This window comes from Lactuca saligna, chromosome 8, assembly GCF_052625555.1.
Source record: "Lactuca saligna cultivar CGN05327 chromosome 8, ASM5262555v1, whole genome shotgun sequence".
NCBI classification, from domain to species: Eukaryota; Viridiplantae; Streptophyta; class Magnoliopsida; order Asterales; family Asteraceae; genus Lactuca; species Lactuca saligna.
Genome location: NC_136424.1, coordinates 134466029 through 134484428, shown reverse-complemented (window position 1 = coordinate 134484428; position 18400 = coordinate 134466029). Strand labels below are relative to the sequence as shown.

Genomic DNA, 18400 nt, shown 5'->3' with positions numbered 1-18400 from the left:
CGTATTGATAGACTCAATGTTGATTGGTTTTATTAAATTATAAAGAACCATAAGGAATCAGGACCTTGCCTATTTATGGTTATCGATTATTTCAATCCATGTACAAAAAATCATTAGATAGAGCAAGTCATCGCCTAAAGGTGAAAATGTTCAATAGTTTAGAATTGAAGGATTCCAGAACCTTACCACATGAGGGTGGCGCTTTTTGGAGGTTCTTATGGCTTCTTGGAAGCCTTATGGGGGCAAGAAAAGCAATAAGGGTTATCTAAGGAAATCTATCTTATCCCAGACTCCTTACTCACCTATATATGTATGTATGTATGTATATATATATATATATATATATATATATATATATATATATATATATATCCCTTATAGGGTTTATAATTTCAGTCACTCCTTCTCAATAGAAGAAAATCCAAAAATCAACTCCTCCCTCATCATTACTCTCAAGTCTTTTATTTCTAGGGATTGGGTACAAATCATTAGAGGCACAAGATTTTTGGTTCTTGCTTTCTGAAGCTTGTTCAAGAAATAATTGTTGATTATTTACTACAATATTCAAAAGGTATGTAAACCCTAAAACCCTTTGGGTTTTTCAAAATTAGTAGGGTTTTCTAAGGGTTATTGATGTTCGATTGTTTGTTGCATTCAATAGAGAAAACCTAGATCCAATAGGTTACATGTGAACTTAGGGTTAAGTTTTTTCGTCGGATATTTATTGTAACCTGTAAAATAAATCAATTAACACCACCATTATTGCATTGTTGCTCGAAAAAGTCAAGCAACATTGTTATTGGAAGTTTTCGTGCATCTTTTGATAACGTGTTGAAAGACTCAATGTTGATTGGTTTCATTAAATAATAAAGAACCATAAGGAAACAGGACCTTGCCTATTTATGGTTATCGATTATGTCAATCCATGTACGATAATCATCGGATAGAGCAAGTCATAACCTATTTAAGCTACCTTTAAAACCAGACTCTCGACAAGCTTTGCTTGCCTCCTTAAATAAAATTTTGATTATGTCTTATTATCCGATATTTGTTAGCATATTCGTCAACAAATATCGACAACTCAGTCTATAATATGCATTTGGAAGCACATCGGGAATGGCCATTTGAATGGAATTTTCTCTATCATATAAGATAGCTAAATAGGACATGCCAACAATACATAATTTCATTATTTATAAAAACCACATCCATAATTCCCTTTTTCTATTTTTTCAACACCAAATACTATTGGGAGGATTTGGTTATGACCGTCCGTGTCCATTGCTAGAAACATCATGCTCAAGTATTTCCCTTTAAGTTGTGATCTGTCAATGATAATCATAGGTCACCTACATGTTTTAAAGGCTCAAATCTACACAATATATTAGTCTTTAAATGGAATACAAGTATAATAAGTAGAAAAGTATTGAATTTGGGCATTATATAAGAAATATTACAACTCAATTGATAGACGTGCAAATGTATTGTCGTTATCTATCTTTATTTGTGTAAATGCCCCTGGATTCTTCCTCTCTAAATTGTTACAATATAAAGGAAGACTTTGAAAGCTTTCTTCATGGGTCTATCTCAAAAAATTTTGAACATACATTTTTGCACTCTATGCTTACCAGTGTGATTTAGAGCATACATTTTCTTTTAGGTCCCTCTCAATAATTAGCGTCTTTATCTTTTCTAGCCCTTATACGCCATTCATAATATTTCACAAGGAAAATAGCTTTATACTTTTCTTTTATAGATTTGCTCACTCTTATTTGAAAGCCTTAATAATACATTTGAATCTCAATTTAAGCTTAAGGTCTTCTTTTCGTTGGAAGAGTTGATAAAGTTTCACACAATAAAAATAATTTGGGGTTGCAACACCTTTATGTATTTGTTCTAATAATCCGGGCAATGGTAAAGGTTCAAACATCCTCCAATGAGTGGTTTGTATTTCTTAAGAATCTGAAAAATAAAAAGGTTATTATTCCGGTCGGGGTTCTCGGGCTTGTTGAGACTCAGTTTCCTTCTCTTCTAATTTAATCTCATCCCCGGTAAATTCAATGAAACTCTTGAATTGTTCAACATTAGATTTGCCTGATCATTTTTGTATTCATCAACATCAAATGTTGGAGCAACACCAGCAAAAGCCTTACCTTTATACCCCAAATATCCCACATATATAGGCTCGTTGTAAGAAAGAACATTATTCAATGTTATAGTTAACAAATTAAAATTTTGATTACTTCCAGCACCGAAAGACTCATTGCCACCAGAATGATTTTCCCTTGGAAATCGATTAATAACACTTTCTATAATATGATTAATTACAAAAAAAAAAAAAAAAGTTATATTGTATTAGAAGGCATACTGCTAAGAAAACTAAAATATATATATTTGACATCACTCTCATCAAGAATCTGCATAACAATGTTTAATCCACTACATTGAAAATAAAAACGTATTTGATTAGTGTGTAAGTTGAACTTGGAAGCAACCAACATATTCAACCCATAGATTTGATATCATTGCTTATATACTTTAGATCTAAAGCCTTGTAATATCGAGAGATGAAGATAATATGTTGAAGCTCTTCAAATGCAAACATGAATGAACTCTTGCTTCAAGAAATAAAAATGGAGTGGCTTAGTTTTCCTCAATATGGTAGCTTATGATGTGCGAGGTTGGAATAAATGGGTGTTTAAAAAACAAGTATTCAAAAAGGGTTAATGACTTACAAAAATTTATTGTTCTTTTATAAAGAATAGGTAAGGTTTAGTCTTGTTTCGGTTATGTCACAGAAAATGAATAAAAGCTTCAATTAAGGTGAGGTGGATGGTTAAGTTGTTTAGTATGTGTAGACCTAAGTTCTCGTTTGGGTAAAGGAGGGTTTAGCCAAAGGTTTTAAGAAATAAGTCTCGGTTCAAGCAAAAGGTGGAGTATGTTTGACAAAAGACTAAAGAGGTTGGGATATCAGTTAAGTAAGATATGATGGTCTTTGGTAGAAGGATGGAGTACGGGAAAGAAGTCTCTGGTTTGGGTGTAAAGTTAACCAAGAATATGTGAGAGTTTTGGGATAGATAGGATACATTTTCCATGTGATTTTGATCTATAATAATCTTATTAGATTCATTTGAAACTGAACTTTTTTCATCAATAGTCATATCAATAACAACACGGTAAGCAGATGATCTAGACGTAATCACTTTGTTATTCATTTTCAAATTATTAGATGCAAAACATGCAATTAGCAAACTTAGAATCTTCGACATCCGAATTCGCAAAATTAGCATATGTAGAACCTTATATCGCAAATCAGCAGACGAGAATCATTTATGATATGAATCATCCAACTTAACAGGCATTAATAAAAAATCATTTGTTGTACAATGTCATCTAAGTTAACTTCAACACATAACCTACAGTTTACAAGTTAGCAAGCACACACATACAATCGAACATATATCTTCCTCGATTAAGAACCCTATAAACAACAAGAACCTGAGAATTATGAAACATAACTTCTTCTTTTTTTTTTTTTAAATAGGAGAGTTTTTTGGGGGAAATAATTAGGTTTTTTGCGAAAACATATAGTTACTTACCAAAAGATTACTTATAAACAAGTTAAAAGGGTTAGTTTAAAAAAATAGAAATATATGAAGGCTTTTTGGAAAAAAAAAAAATATTAGACTAAAAAAAATCTAAAATATTATATTTTTTACAATATTAACCTTTTCTTTAAATGAAGTTAACGAAAATCGTAAATAACAAAAATGTAAATCAAACAAAGATAGTCATATGTTAAATACCGATATACAATGTATGATTTTTCCTGGCCAAACTTCTAGTTAAATCCCCCCTTTACTTAAACATTTGACTATCCATATGAAAAAAAAAACAAATATCATATCGGGTAGGCGGGTAGGCCAGCACAGTAGGTACACATTACTAAGATATATTATATTGCATTAAATGGGCCAGGTTTTATTATACCAGTCCAACTAATGACTCATCAGCCCATTAGTAGTAAAGAAATTTGAGCCCATCTGCACACCCAAGTTTAGACTTTAAAGTCAAATCATTTAATAAATACCTAAATTTGATTATAAACACAGTACGTCGTAATTAAAGATAAAAGAAGAAGAAATTAAATTTCTTCCTGCATTTTATGCCAGACATATACTCCTAGTATTACCAAATGGCTTCTAACCCATCGGTATCCGGTGTTGCCCTCCCTCCTTGAAGTCGAGGGTTCAAGTCTCGTGAACGATATAGGTAGATATTTATGAGAATTGTAGGAGTAGAATAGAATAAATTTATCATTCAAAAAAAAAGAAAAATACTCTAGTTATAAATATATACAAAAACTAAACTTTCCTTTTAATGGAGGAAGTCCAAATTAAATCTAACCTCTAGTTTGTATAACATATCACTTGCAATCCTTCTACTTTGTAAAATGATATTTTTTTATTTATTTACTTTTTAAAATATCCATTTCACTCCCTTTACCTTCAACTTTGTAATATATCACTTTCTAAACTATAGTATGTATCTTGGTCCCCATAAAACTTATTGTAGCTAATAGTACAAGTATAACCCCTTTAATTTGTAAAATAATATTTTTCTTCTCTTTGCTGTATAAATTATAACTTAACCCCACTTCACTTCAACTTTATAAATTATCACTTTTACCCCTTTATTTTTAAAATTTTTGTATTTATCCACGTCCCCGTTCATTGTAACTATTAATACAAGTGGTAACCCCTTTATTTTTAAAATATAAATTTCACCTCCTCTACCTTCAATTTTGTAAAATGTCACTTTCACCTCTCATTTTCTAAGTTCTTGTGTTTATCTCCGTTCAGTAAAATTCACTAGTGAATAGTACAAGTGGTAACGCACAATATACAAGCATATCAATGCTTAAAGTATGGTTTTAATCCCTCAACTTTGTATATTCTGTCATTTTAAACCCTTATATTTAGTAAAATTATTTTTTTTTTCATACTTTTACTTTTTTTTAAATATCACTTTCATCCATTCGTTTTCTAAACTTTCGTGTTTATCACGTAGTATATATAAATATGATTTTTCCTCCTATACTCTGGAAAATGTATTTTTCACTCCTCTATCTTTTAGAAATTTACTTTACTCTCTTAATAGAAAAAAAAATCACTATAACTGATACTATTTTATATAATCTTTTACCTGCAACCCCACTATTTTGTAAGATAATATTTCTGTCAATTTACTTTTTAAATTATCACTTTCACACCCTTCACCTCCAACTTTGTAAAATATCATTTTTACCTCTTCATCTTTTCTCCTCAACTTTGTATTATCCGTCACTTGGAACCCTTCTATTTTATAAAATGATATATTTTATCTTTTTACTTTTTAAAATATCACTTTCACCCCTCTGTCTTCAACTTTCGAAAATTTCACTTTCACAATTCGTTTTCTAAACTTTCGTGGCTATTTAGTATCCCCCTTAGTATATATAATCTGATTTTTTCTCATCTACTTTCGTAATTCGTAACAAACACACCTAAAAACCTGCAGCAAAGCACGGGCTCAATTATTAGTATTACTACAAAAATCACCATTTCATTTTTTTTAACTATGTCATTAAAAGTATATTAGGAATATATCACATCAAATTGAATGGTGAAATGATGATATGTGTCATAATATTAATAGGTAGGAATATTTATAAGCATAAACAAATAAGAGACAATTCAATTTCTCATAAAAGAAATGTACGAACAATGTTATTATGGATAAAATATAAAATAAATTATCCATATAAAAAAATATAGTAAAATACATTGTTATTTCCTTACAACTTGCCCTAATACTATCTCACCAATAATCACCACACGAACAATTCCCATCTTTAAAACAATGAAACCTTCGAACATCCCTCACAACAATCTCCCTCCCAACAACCTTCGAAATAAACTTAATCGCCGAATGGCAATCATTACAAACCCTAAGATTTTTTGCAACTCGAATCGTAACACCTGGTGACATATTAATCAACCCAAATGCTATAGCCAACCTCTCGCTATGTCCACAAAGCAAACTCTCCTTTTCATCTTCATTCACATCATGAAGAACACACGAAGTATCGGGCACATACCCTTCTTGTTTCAATCTCTCCAATAATCTTTCAAGAAACGAATGAATTTTCTCACTTTGCGGGTGTGAAAAATCCCCGGCCATAAATTTATGCACTTCATCATCAAACTCAATCCAACTGCACCCCGGTTCTTTCTTAACCCCATTTTTAATCATTGTTTTTCGCACTTCGGTTGCTTTTTTCCAAAACCCTGCGGACGAGTAGATATTCGATAGTAACACGTAGTGGCTGGCGACATCCGACTCAAATTCCAGTAGATTTCGAGCTGCGATCTCGCCTAGGTCCACATTTTGGTGAATCCAACAAGCACCAAGTAGGCTACTCCATGCACCAAGTTTCTTGAACCGTGGTGGCATTTTGGTTATCAACTCGTGTGCTTCAGCTAGCCGCCCAGCTCGACCTAGCAAGTCAACCACACACCCGTAATGATCTTCGGTTGGGTCAACCCTGTATTTGTCTTTCATTTTATGGAACAATTCTAGACCTTCATCCACCATGCCCGAATGGCTACATGCTGCGAATAGTGAAATGAAGGTAACCTCGTTAGGGTTGATTTCATCCACCATGCGGTTGAAAAGTGACATGGCAACATCTCCTTTCCCGTGCATACCATACGCCATGAACATTACATTCCATGTGATCACGTTTCTCACAGGCATTTCATCGAACACCTTGCGGGCGAAGCTTAAACAGCCACATTTTGCATACATATCAGTTAGGGCACTTCCAACTGCCACATCCGTGGCCAAAAGATTTCTAATTGCGTAAGAATGGATTTCTTTACCTTTTGCTAAGGCAGCCAAGGCTGCACAACCTGGAAGAACAGTCATTAGGGTTATTGAATTAGGTTTACATGTTACCTTTTCAAGGTTTTGATCGTGGGTTTCATCTCTTTGATTCATTTTATGCAGCAAATCTAACGCGTGTTCATGGAATCCACAAACGACGTATCCTGTAATCATTGTATTCCAAGAAACCGTATCTTTAACCTCCAATCTATCAAAAATGTTTCTTGAAATATCGATTTTCCCAATTCGGGAATACAAGTCGATTAGCGCGTTTTGCACATATCCGTCTTTTGAAAACCCCATTTTCACGATGAATCCATGCATGCCTTCTTTGTCATGAAAAGATTCACAGTGGACAGAAGCAGGAATTACACTCGCCATTGTTGTAGGGTTAGCAGAAAGCCCAGAAAACTCCATCATTTTGAAGAAAAGAACAAGGGCAGAATCGTAAAATCCGTTTTGTGTGTAACCCGCAAGCATCGCGTTCCAATTTGCAAGGCTCCGGTTTACGAGACGATCGAAAACTTTACGGGCGATTGTAATTTCTCTGCAATTGCAGTACATGTCGATTAAAGCACTAGAAACGTATGAGTTTTCAATCAAATTATTGTTTCTTATTGCATAAGCATGAATTTGTTTCCCATGATGTAATAACTTCAAATGAGAACAAGCAGGAAGAACACTTGAAATTGTGACTCCATCGGGCTTCATTTCTTCAAGAATCATGACCTTGAAGACAGCCATGGCTTCCTCAAATCGATCTTGTTGTGAGAGTGAACTTATCATGGTGTTCCAAGAAATTATATTTTTTCCAGGAAACATCTCAAATAGCGAAATTGAATCTTGAATTCTTCCTAGTTTTGCGTACATAGACATCAAAGAATTGTTTGTAAAACTCATGGTGTCCCCGATTTTTAAACTGTAAGCATGAACTTGCTTCCCAAGCATAACACCATGGCGATTTTCAAGATTTGAACAAGCAAGCGACATGCTGACCAAGGTAAACGAATTGGGTTCAACTTTATCAAATTGCATTCGCCTAAACATATCCAAAGCAAGCTCCCATTCTTCTAACCTACATAACGAAGCGATAAAAGTGTTCCATGACACTTTATCTCTTTCAGTAATTTTGTCGAACACCTTGAGGACATCATTTAAACCCCCGCGTTTCCCGTACATATTCAAGAGCGTATTCGCAACGGTCACTGAAGATGCATCGTACCCAAGTTTAACAACAACACCATGAACCTGTTCACCCAAATTGAAGTCCTGAATCTCTGTAACTGCTTTTAAAACAGCCGGGAAAGCGAAGTTGTTGGGGCGAAGACCGGCGGTGGTCATGTCGATGTAGACGGAGATGGCGTCGTGGAAGTTGCCGGAACGGGTGTGGGATCGAAGTTGTTCGATCCATGAGGAATATGAAAGTGAATCTGATGTGGGTTTTTGATTTGATGAAGGGGGTTTAGGAGGGGAGCGAAAGCTGTGGTTTTTGTTGATGGGGTTTTGTTGTTGGTGGGGAGTTTGAAAAGGGAGGGAGATTGTAAATGCGGACATTGGTGGTTAAATTCAAAGCTCCTCTGCTCCTTTTCCCAAGAAGAGAGGAAGGAGATGGAGGGAAATTTGATCCTTACCAGAAAAATCTCATCCACACTTGCACAAGTCCACAACATCTTGATAAAAATAATTAGAACTTTCAAGAAAAATAATAAGTTTTATGTTAAAAATAAGCCTTCCAAAAATAATTCACTGTTGGTCTATATTTGTGTATTTAAAGATCATGGTCAGATAACCTAATTTTTTCATTTGTTTAATATATGTCATTTAATTTTTTTTCCTATACACTAAATGTTGTTTGGTAGTTATTGATTCATTCAAATTTGATTAAATCAAAGTTTGACTAGGTCACAACCACCCATCACCTTGAATCTAAGAAGCATAGTCATGACCAAATCAGAGGCTTTTAAATTTGGTATCAAATAGTCTGTATCTTTGTATCTAAGCAAGTTAAAAGCTTTTAAATATGATATCAAATAGTTTGTATCTCCGTAGTATATCTACTAAGTCAAACCAAGCCTCTTACTAAACCTAGTAAAAAGATATATCAAACATCTTATATTATTTTTCTTCGTAATAAGTTGTATTTTCACATATAAGAATCTCATCCGGATAGAGTTTTAATCTACTAACCAGTTTAAGCGTTAAGCAATCAGTTAAATTTTGCAGACATGGAATGTATTGGATACTTCATTAAAATGTTAGAACAAGTTCTCTTCCCTTAACGACCACTGGTATATATACATAATGGAAATTTTCATAAAACTACAAAACAAAAAAATTGCTATATTTTATTGATAACATGTCTTATTACATCCAACATTGTATATAGTGGATCCATTCATATGTTCAAAAACGAAGAAGAAAAAAAGGCTTGGATTCCAAAACACGATTAATCCACATGCCATTCTTGGATAGAAACATCCTTACGAACTTTCAAATTGATTTGATCAATGTCCCATCCAACGTCTCTCAATTGTTGTAAAAAGTTCTCAAATTGATCATTAAGTTCATTCAGACTTTCTTTCAGATCATCAAAACCATCTTTTTGCTTGTCTTGATTCTTATACAGCCAATATGTCTGCCAAACACTTCGAAGCACTGAGAGACTTGTGGCTCCTTCCTGTCATTTTTATAATATAACAAGAAACCAAAATTCGACAATCAGACATTTAATCACATGTGGTGGTGGTAGTGGCGGTGGTAGTGGTAGTGGTGGTGGGATACCTTAAAGGAGACAAGGGTCTCAAAATCCTTGAAAGGCTGTTGGTTCACCACAAGAATATATTTTTCCTTAGCATACAGTTTCAGAAGCATCTTCACCTATCAAAAAGAAAAATATGAATTAGTATATGTTTCTTTAACCCTTAGGTTTTGCTGACATGGCATGTAATTGACACGTCATTAAAAGGTTAAATGTGAAAAGAATATGAGGTGATACCTTGAGGCCTGATCTTTCTCCAACAAGCATGTCAGAAAAAGGCACACCAAAGGCAATTTGTGGAACCGAAAATTTCTCCCATGATAAGATATTCTCCATTTTGTTGCATTCCTCACATCCTAAATCCAAAATACATTTTTAGTCCTTATCTTTTATTTTTAGTCAATTAAGTCCAAAAACCGGAAATTGTATTCATTTTGACTCTTTTACCCACACTTTTGGGTTTGGCCCAGATTTTGAAACTTATAACAAATTTGGTCCAAATTTTACACTCTTAGCCCAAATTTCAAAATTTGTTACGAATTCATCCTAAATTACACTTTTGGCCCAGATTTTGAAACTTATAACAAATTTGGTCCAAATTTTACACTCTTAGCCCAAATTTCAAAATTTGTTACGAATTCATCCTAAATTACACTTTTGGCCCAGATTTTGTAACTTATTATAAATTTGGTCCGAATTTTACACTCTTGGCCTAAATTTCAAAAATTTGTTACGAATTCATCCTAAATTACACTTTTGGCCCAGATTTTGAAACTTATTACAAATTTGGTCCAAAGTTTACACTTTTGGCCCAAATTTAATAAATTTGTTACGAATTCATCCTAAATTACACTTTTGGCCCAGATTTTAAAATTTACTACAATACCTATATTATAAGTAAAAACTAAAGTACATTGCTATTATGGGTAAAAAATATAACCTAGAACTTTGGAGTTTGAAACATGCAAGTTAACCAATATCCGGGCACGTTTTAGATTTACCTGAAAAAAAAAAAAAAAAAAAAAAAAAAAAAAAAAAAACTAATGTGAAAAATTCTACAAAAAAAAAAAACAATTCAGAGTACAATATTGAATATCCTCCTAAATTACACAAATAAAAAATTAAAAATTAAAAAAAAAAAAAAAAAAAAAAAGTTATCTGACTGAGTCAAACTGAAGAACTGAAAGAGAGAGGTAACGAAGCCAAAGGTGAAGAAGGCGAATAGTCATCCATGTTGATGCTAAAACTGGATATGATTTCACAACACCTGGTGTAGACTGCAAAATGACCAATATACCCTTTACTACCTTTGTTAGGTATTTATTTTATTTATAGTGTTTAGACCTAATAAACAATGACATACATACCAAGACCAATATGCCAAGACCAAGGCCAAGGAGTTGTGCAGATACTTCCCAAACTTCTTCCTGAAAAATATTTAAGTCACCCACAAAAGTAAATATAATTTGGTTAAAATGACGAAAATACCCTTTTACCTTTGCTGCCACATCCCCAAGATTGCCTGAAATAGCAAAATGATTTTGAATCACACGAAGTGAAGGATCCTTTAGCCCTCTTGCCACAGCCTGTGTCAAGTTATCAAATATCAAGCAAATGAATTTCTAAAAGTTTTAAAAGCACACAACAAACAAAATGAATATTATTTTTTTAACTTTTAATGCTTTTGTTATTCGGTCAATCTTGTAAATTTTCATACCTTTGCAAGATTCCCTAGAGATGCTAGTGGGAGGAAATATGCAGGATAGAGAGGAGTAGTGAGATCAAAGATGCTGCATATCACATTAAAACAAATTAATTTTAAATTTTTTCTTCTTATTACTTTGAAAATTTTACCTGATTATAGCAATGTCATTCAAATTACAATGCTATAATTAGGTATACTTTTCAAAGTTCAATGCTTTATTCAAAAAAATAACAGAAAAAATCTATTAGTCACCTTCCAGCACTTCCAATGAAGTCTGCATACATACGCCATTGTTTTGGATCATCATCAAAAAGATTTCCAAATCTTCCACCTGTGAAAGGCAAATCCATCATGGATAATGCACAAATTTGGTGTTTTTTTTTAATCCATTTATGAGATTTTCAAGAAAACCTACCAATGAAAAAACGCCCAATGGCACCAATCCCATCTTTTGACACCCATCTACATGTTTTTGGTAAATATGTTAAAGTTATATAATCATATCTTTAACCCTAAAAAGAAATTTTTATTTCTTGCAATTATGTTAGTATCAAGTTATATAGAAAATCACCTTATTGCAGCAGCAGAAGCTGCAGCTGTGGTTCCAGAAGAATAGTCCAAACCAACTGCCTGTATTGTATAAATGCACATAATTTTATAAAAAAAAAAAACGATAATCAAAGAACATTATAATCTATAATTCTATATTTTATCCCTTACAAAATCTATGATTCAGCCTTAAGTACTAGACATAGAGCAAAAAGATGATGATAATTACAAAAGAATAAAAAGAGATGACTGAAATGAAAAACAAAGGGAACAAGAAGTAGAGGAAATTAGATTAGGGAATCAAAATGTTTGTTTGCTAATGAAAAGAAAGAAAGAAAGAAGAATTAGAAAAAAAAAAAAAAAGGTAGCAAGTTAGATTGATACCCAATCAGAAGTACTGGCTTGAGTTAGATTGACATGCCTTTAGAAGACTTGAAGTGACCAATGTGTGACAAATCCATCCAGTGACATTGGTTGGAAACTGTAACAACATGTATTCCAAGTAATCATCTGAAACAGATCCTGATTTTGAACCAAAAAAAAAAAGAATTGGAGAAGAAATATATTAGAGTTACCATATGAGGTGAAAATGAAAAGGGAATAAACCTGGGAAGCCAGCAGGAAGAACAAAATCTTTAACTATATCAGGAAGCCATGGCAATTCTTTTGAAGAATATCCATTAGATTTGGTGTCATCTTCAAGAAATGTTGTTAGGTGAAACTTGTCATCCAGTATATACCTGACAAAAGGAATTTGAACAGCATATTAGGTTGGAATCTACAATGTAGAGTGATTGTTTCACATAGATAATGATCTCCAACAAGATAACTAGGTTGGGAGTGTAAGTTTAGCACGATATGAAATATAATCACTTCTTCAACATGATCCAAACTGTACTTCAAGAAATGCAAATGTATATTACCTCTTTGAAGTTCCATTTCCATATCTTTCCACCAAAACAACGCTATGCTCATCACTACAACCAAAAAACACAAACTTACAAATCAGAAATGAAAACATATATCTGGAATTGATCCACAAAGAAGACAAGTATCGAATCAAAACAACAATATGAAGGATCCTCAACCCTCAGGAACAATTACACCAGGGGAACTGGGTAGTAATGCAGCACAATGTCAATGAAAACTTTAATTTGGATAAAAGTGTTTTTGTTACTTGAGTTCGTTTCCATAACACATTGAAAATGGATGAACTGTGTAATCCCATTGACCCAATGAACGCTATGCCAAATCAACGTACAATCGCACAATGAAGAAATAAACGCAAAGAATAGAACCATATCTTTTTTCCTTCTACGTAAAGAGTAAAACTGTAACGAGATGAAGGTGTAAGCAATACCTTGTACGTTGAGTATCATCTTCAGACTCTTGTTTCGAAGAATTAGTTTGCTTAGAAGAAGAGTTGCATACAAATTGAATCCTCTGCTGCCTAGTGGCAGTGTTAAAATCGAAATTTGGGAAGGAGAGCTGCAAAGCGAATGACATTTTGTAGTAGGAAATGGGAGCTGTGATTAGAGGGGTTTAGGGTTTATAACTGATTCGAGCTTTCTCTCCATTTTTGTGGAAGGAGACAAAGCAGCAAGACCTGCGATGGTGGGTTGAGGTTACCTGATCGGTTATTACTCGATTAAATTATTTAAAGACTTAATTATTTAGTTGATTTTAAGTATTGTTTCTTTCTAAATTATTTGAAGACATAGGGTGCTTTTTAATACCCACACAAATAAACTAATAAACTATAATCTAATTTATCCAAACATTCCTTAAAAAAATTGTATATATTCTAGATTATTTAAAGAATTAAAAAACTCTATATAAACAGGTTATTTTCATAACAATCTTGCAAGAGCATTCTATCTAAAGAAAAAGAATTCTCATAGAATTTATTTATTTATATGTTATATGTTTTTTCGAATTTAAAATCTATTTATTTGAAATTGATGAAATTGAAGTTGATTTCTATATTCCTTTCTATTTGATTATCTTTGTATAATATACTTAAATTTAAATATATATATAAATATTTCATTTTTTTTATGATATGTCCATTTGTCTCTTTTTCATTAGTGGTTTACAATAAAACAAAGAAAATATCTATGAATTTTGATCTCAAGATTTAGAATATATTGTCTTTGTATATTCTTTTATAAGGTGTTTTATGCATATCCATGTATTATATGAGTTCATTTAAAAAAAATTAAATATAAAATTCTAAACATTTGAAAAAACTGAATTTATATGAAAAATTAGAAAAAAAAATTGAATTATTAAAATTAACGTGTTTTTTTATCTTTTAAATTTAAACAAATAATTTAGATAAATAAATAAATAAAATAATAAGACTTTACTTTAAATTTTTTGAAATTAAAAGAAAAGTCAAGTAATAAAATTGATATATATTTATTATAACATTTATTGTAATTATTACATCTAAATATTATATGCAATTTAATAAAATAAAATAAAAAACCATAAAATATGATGTGCAAAAATTTATAATTAAAAATAACCACCACATGACATGTGGTCAAATCAATAAAAATATAACATTTGACAAAAAAAATTCATTTATTAGAGCAGATTATAATTCAAACCTGATGAAGGATTTTCTTTTCATTGAAGATGGAAAGAGAATCCTAAGTCTAAGTACATGAGAAGAAAGCTATATTATAATGATTACTTATAACAAGCTATATTACAACATCACATGAATAAGAAAGAGGCATTACACATCACAAAGTTGCTTTTTGTGCCATAGTCACTTTTTTATATATATTATAATTATAATGGCCAAAAGATTTACAACAAATTAAATAAATAACTCAACTTGTGGAACTACATGAACCTTGCTTTTGTTCATTACTATTTTCCTCCAAGATTCTTTGGTACTCTTTCTCACTTGCTGCAATCAACCGTTTCAAAGCATCAAAGGTTGTTAGCCTAATGCTGCAACCAAACAAAACCAGAGGTCAAATTGGTCATTTCCTTTTTTTTTTTACTTAATCCTATAAACTATATATATGCCTGTTTCTTTCTTACAAATTTACCCTCAGCTTTTTTCCTTCCATATCTTTTTTTTTTCCAACATCCAGACAAAAGTTATTAAAGAAAAAAAGGAAAATAGACATGGATTTAAATTTTAATGGCATAAAAAGTTAATAAAAGTAAACCTGCTGTTTGGTAACGTTTTTAATGCATTTGGCACAAAACCTCTGTATAATCCAGCAACACCATCACGAGCAATAATACCTACATAAAATAATCCAATTATATAATTAATGATGTTTTTTTTTATTTGTGAAATTTAGTAGAAACAAGTGTTTAAAGAAAATTTTTTTGAACAAACATACGCTTTTAAGGCTTAATGCAAGAAATATCAATGCACTTTCATTTATTTGTTTATTATAACATCTTATTAGGATTTCTTTTTTATTAATCTCACAAAAGACCTTATATTTTGTGTTTTTTCCAGATTAAACATCAAGTTTTTTTTTTTTTTTTTTTCCTGAAACTGACCCTCACGTTTTAGGTTGTGAGCCTTTTTAGTCATTTTTTTCCAAAAAAAATTGTAAAACGTGAGGGTTTATTTGGAAGCATTTAGAAGGTTGAGGGGTTTTTTTTCGGAAAAAATACAAATTTGAGGGTTTTTTCAGAAAAAATAAAGGAATACAAGGTCTTTTTCAGGCAAAAAATAAAGTTGAGGTTTAATCCGGAAAACACAGGTCTTTGACATTTCTATAATCGGATAGCAATTTTTCAAAGTAAAATGATGTAATAAGAAGAAATGAAAGTAGAAGGGTGTATATTGTAAATAAATAAAAGAAAGTAAGTTGCTATTTATAGTAAGAAAATTACCTGGAAAAGCCTCCAAAACTGTTTTATAAGGAGTACCCCTCATTTGCATTTGTCTTCTTATAGTATCCAAAGGGTAGCAAGTTACAGTGGCAATAGTAGCTGCTACAAAAGCTGTCACTAGTGATGCTTCAGTTTTGTTTTTGAACTTTTCTGGCAAAGACTTTTTCACCCTATTTATATACATTCATTGTTAATTACCAAAATACCCTCGGCTATTGGTCAAACAAGTCATGTTTAGGATCCAAATATGTTGGAGACAGTAGAGCATTTGCTTATATAAGGACTTTCTATAGCGATTAACGGTTTAATCAGTAAAGAAAATAGTTAAGTGGCTAAATCAGTAAAAACCAATAGTTGAGGGGGTTAAATGTAAATATATTTAATAGGAAGCTCACAAGTCAAACACGCAAAAGTTGACTGCAACATAAGGAGCTATTCCTATGAGAGAAGGTACAAGTCCTCTGTAGAAAGATCCGATTCCTTCCTCTTTTATCATCCTTACAACAACCTGATTAAAATTAATAAATTATGGTTTATTTATTTTAAAAAAAAAATTATATGTTTTTTTTTTTTAATAAATAAATCTTACATTTGTGATTGTTTGATATCCAGGATCAACTGCCATTCGTAATCTAAGGACATCTAATGGATATGTGACCTAAAAACACACATTAAGGAATTTTAATTTAAAACAATAAATAAATAAAAATAAAAAAAAATATAAGAAAAAGGAGAGAGAAATCTTACAAAAGTGGAAGTCATTCCAGCAGAAGCACCTGCAGCTAATCTCCCAATAACAGAAAGCTCACCATCTTTCCCTCTATAAAGTTTCTGCAAAACTCAACATCAAATCCCTTATTTTTACAAGGGCAAAATCGTCAAATCACTTTTTTCCAAGAAAAAGTTTTTGCATACCTTGTAGTACTCATAAGCAAAAAGCTGAACTGCACTATAGGGGAGGATACGTAGCACCTAAAATGATAGGAAATAACTGAATCAATTAAGTTATATATAAATGAGTGTTTCTTTTTGACTTAATAGAGATAGAATGACTTAATAATAATGTAAAAGCACCTGAGCAAGGTTACCCTTCCAATACCCTTTTACACCTTCTTGTTTTCCTATGGAAACAACTGCCTGCAAATAAAATTTAAAAATTAACATTAAATAAAAGTGAGATAAGTTGATAAAAGAAAGTGAGAAATTTGTGTTTAACAAGTTTCTTGAAAAGTGAAACATATCAAACAGGTTTTAATCAAAGTAATGCTTTTATTTTATCTTTCTATCTTATTTTCAATATTGATTGCAGTGAAATCTTGTTGTATACTGTTAGCAACTCTATAAGTAATTTAGAAGTATTGGAGTATGAGTCAAAGATATAAAATACCCTTCAATAATAACACATAAGTAACATGGGAATCATGTCAGCAAACCATTTCCTTCAATACTTTGTATATAATAAGGGATAAATAATAGGGTTAAATGCAAAAATTTCATTGTACTTCCATTTATTTCTTAAATATAACACCTTACTTTAGTTTCTTCCTATTACAATTTACAACATTGTTCTTTGAAAAATCTACTTAATTATAGCAATGTCATCCAAATGCAAAGCATTTTTCATTGCTATAATTGAGTAGATTTTCAAAAGTGCAATGTTGTAATCAAAATAAATGAATAAATGGAATTACATTGCTATTTCTTGTATTTAGCTCTAGATAAAATGGATATAAAATACCTCTATGAATCCAATTGTTTTCTTTGCAGTTTCTTGTCCAGCTCTCAGCCCATGAGTCTGTAGAAAGAATACTTATTAAGACATGAAAATGGAGCTGTAAGGCTTAAATAGGAGCTTTTAATGGAATCTACCAGAAATCATGATAACATGAACATCTTTTAATGGAATACCCATATCTGTTTTTTGAAAATTGGGTTTTTTTATTTTCAGAATTCAAGAAGAAAAAGAGAGTAATAAACCCAGTTATTTATTGTTCACGAAACATGTCAAATCGGATCACGGAAAACATTAATGAGTAGTAGGTAGCTAACGGAAACTGGAATTGATCGATGCGTATTGTTCAAGTTGTGAACTAAACGAACAAAATTCGAAATCAGGTGCAATACTTCACCTGCATGATGAGTTTAATCCGGTCAAGGGGTGCAGTAACGGTCTTCGCGGCGGCACCGGCGACTGCACCGGCGGCGAACACGGCAGCTTCTTTAGGCACCAAAGCCACAATAGCCAGCGGGTGTTTCATGAGCTGCGGTGCCTTGGGTGTGAATTCAATCGTTGCTGCAACTCTATTCTTCTCTGTCATTGAAACGGAAGCGAAACAATCAATGCCAAATGAACGAACAGGGCCACCATTACCACCGCATCTACGCCGTAGGAGGTCATTTTCTTCGTGTTTTAGGGGTTCAAGACCCGGAATGTCCCTCCAAATTAATGTTGGTTGGTTTTTTCTGGGAATCATTTGGGTTTTAAGAGTGAATTTGAATCTTGAAAACAGAATCAGCAATGGAATTTTAGTTGGTGGGATGAAGATGAGGTAAAACCCAGAGAAATGTAAAAGTTAGGACTATAA

At 32.0% G+C, this 18400-nt stretch overlaps 3 protein-coding genes across 4 annotated transcripts; all 3 read right to left on the bottom strand.

The window, feature by feature from the left end:
• Positions 1-5739: 5739 nt before the first annotated feature.
• OTP84 (Tetratricopeptide repeat (TPR)-like superfamily protein) lies at positions 5740-8592 on the bottom strand. Its single transcript, XM_078969701.1, has one exon. It carries the CDS (start codon positions 8479-8481, stop codon positions 5860-5862), a length of 2622 nt encoding a protein of 873 aa, XP_078825827.1. The 5' UTR covers positions 8482-8592; the 3' UTR covers positions 5740-5859.
• Positions 8593-9247: 655 nt separating this feature from the next.
• Positions 9248-13595, bottom strand: RUS5 (root UVB sensitive protein (Protein of unknown function, DUF647)). Its single transcript, XM_078971955.1, has 15 exons — positions 13300-13595; positions 12863-12916; positions 12546-12679; positions 12357-12461; positions 11962-12016; positions 11806-11852; positions 11643-11721; positions 11403-11475; positions 11182-11271; positions 11053-11112; positions 10849-10962; positions 10626-10686; positions 9923-10041; positions 9709-9804; positions 9248-9604 (listed from the first exon to the last, which is right to left on the bottom strand). The coding sequence occupies exons 1-15, from the start codon at positions 13443-13445 to the stop codon at positions 9374-9376; spliced, it is 1464 nt and encodes a 487-aa protein (XP_078828081.1). The 5' UTR covers positions 13446-13595; the 3' UTR covers positions 9248-9373.
• A 946-nt stretch (positions 13596-14541) lies between these two features.
• LOC145013273 (putative envelope ADP,ATP carrier protein, chloroplastic) lies at positions 14542-18400 on the bottom strand. Of its 2 annotated transcripts, none has more exons than XM_078972079.1 (10): positions 17945-18400; positions 17554-17610; positions 16890-16952; positions 16731-16787; positions 16563-16646; positions 16405-16473; positions 16211-16323; positions 15816-15985; positions 15131-15209; positions 14542-14906 (listed from the first exon to the last, which is right to left on the bottom strand). In XM_078972079.1, exons 1-10 carry the CDS (start codon positions 18287-18289, stop codon positions 14783-14785), a joined length of 1161 nt encoding a protein of 386 aa, XP_078828205.1. In that variant the 5' UTR covers positions 18290-18400; the 3' UTR covers positions 14542-14782. The 2 variants fall into 2 exon arrangements, with proteins under 2 accessions (XP_078828205.1, XP_078828206.1); XM_078972080.1 differs by having other exon boundaries at positions 14542-14862.

Bases quoted from the DNA above. Each gene is read 5' to 3' on its own strand.
- OTP84 (XM_078969701.1), bottom strand. From the start codon at position 8,481: ATGTCCGCATTTACAATCTCCCTCCCTTTTCAAACTCCCCACCAACAA.
- RUS5 (XM_078971955.1), bottom strand. From the start codon at position 13,445: ATGTCATTCGCTTTGCAGCTCTCCTTCCCAAATTTCGATTTTAACACT. The intron at 11,476-11,642 runs GTGACTAATAGA...TGTGATATGCAG, and splicing joins TTCATTGGAAGTGCTGGAAG to CATCTTTGATCTCACTACTC. The intron at 10,963-11,052 runs GTATGTATGTCA...GTCATTTTGCAG, and splicing joins GTCTTGGCATATTGGTCTTG to TCTACACCAGGTGTTGTGAA.
- LOC145013273 (XM_078972079.1), bottom strand. From the start codon at position 18,289: ATGATTCCCAGAAAAAACCAACCAACATTAATTTGGAGGGACATTCCG. The intron at 16,474-16,562 runs GTAAGATTTCTC...GTGTGTTTTTAG, and splicing joins CTGGAATGACTTCCACTTTT to GTCACATATCCATTAGATGT. The intron at 16,324-16,404 runs GTAAGATTTATT...AATTTTAATCAG, and splicing joins GATATCAAACAATCACAAAT to GTTGTTGTAAGGATGATAAA.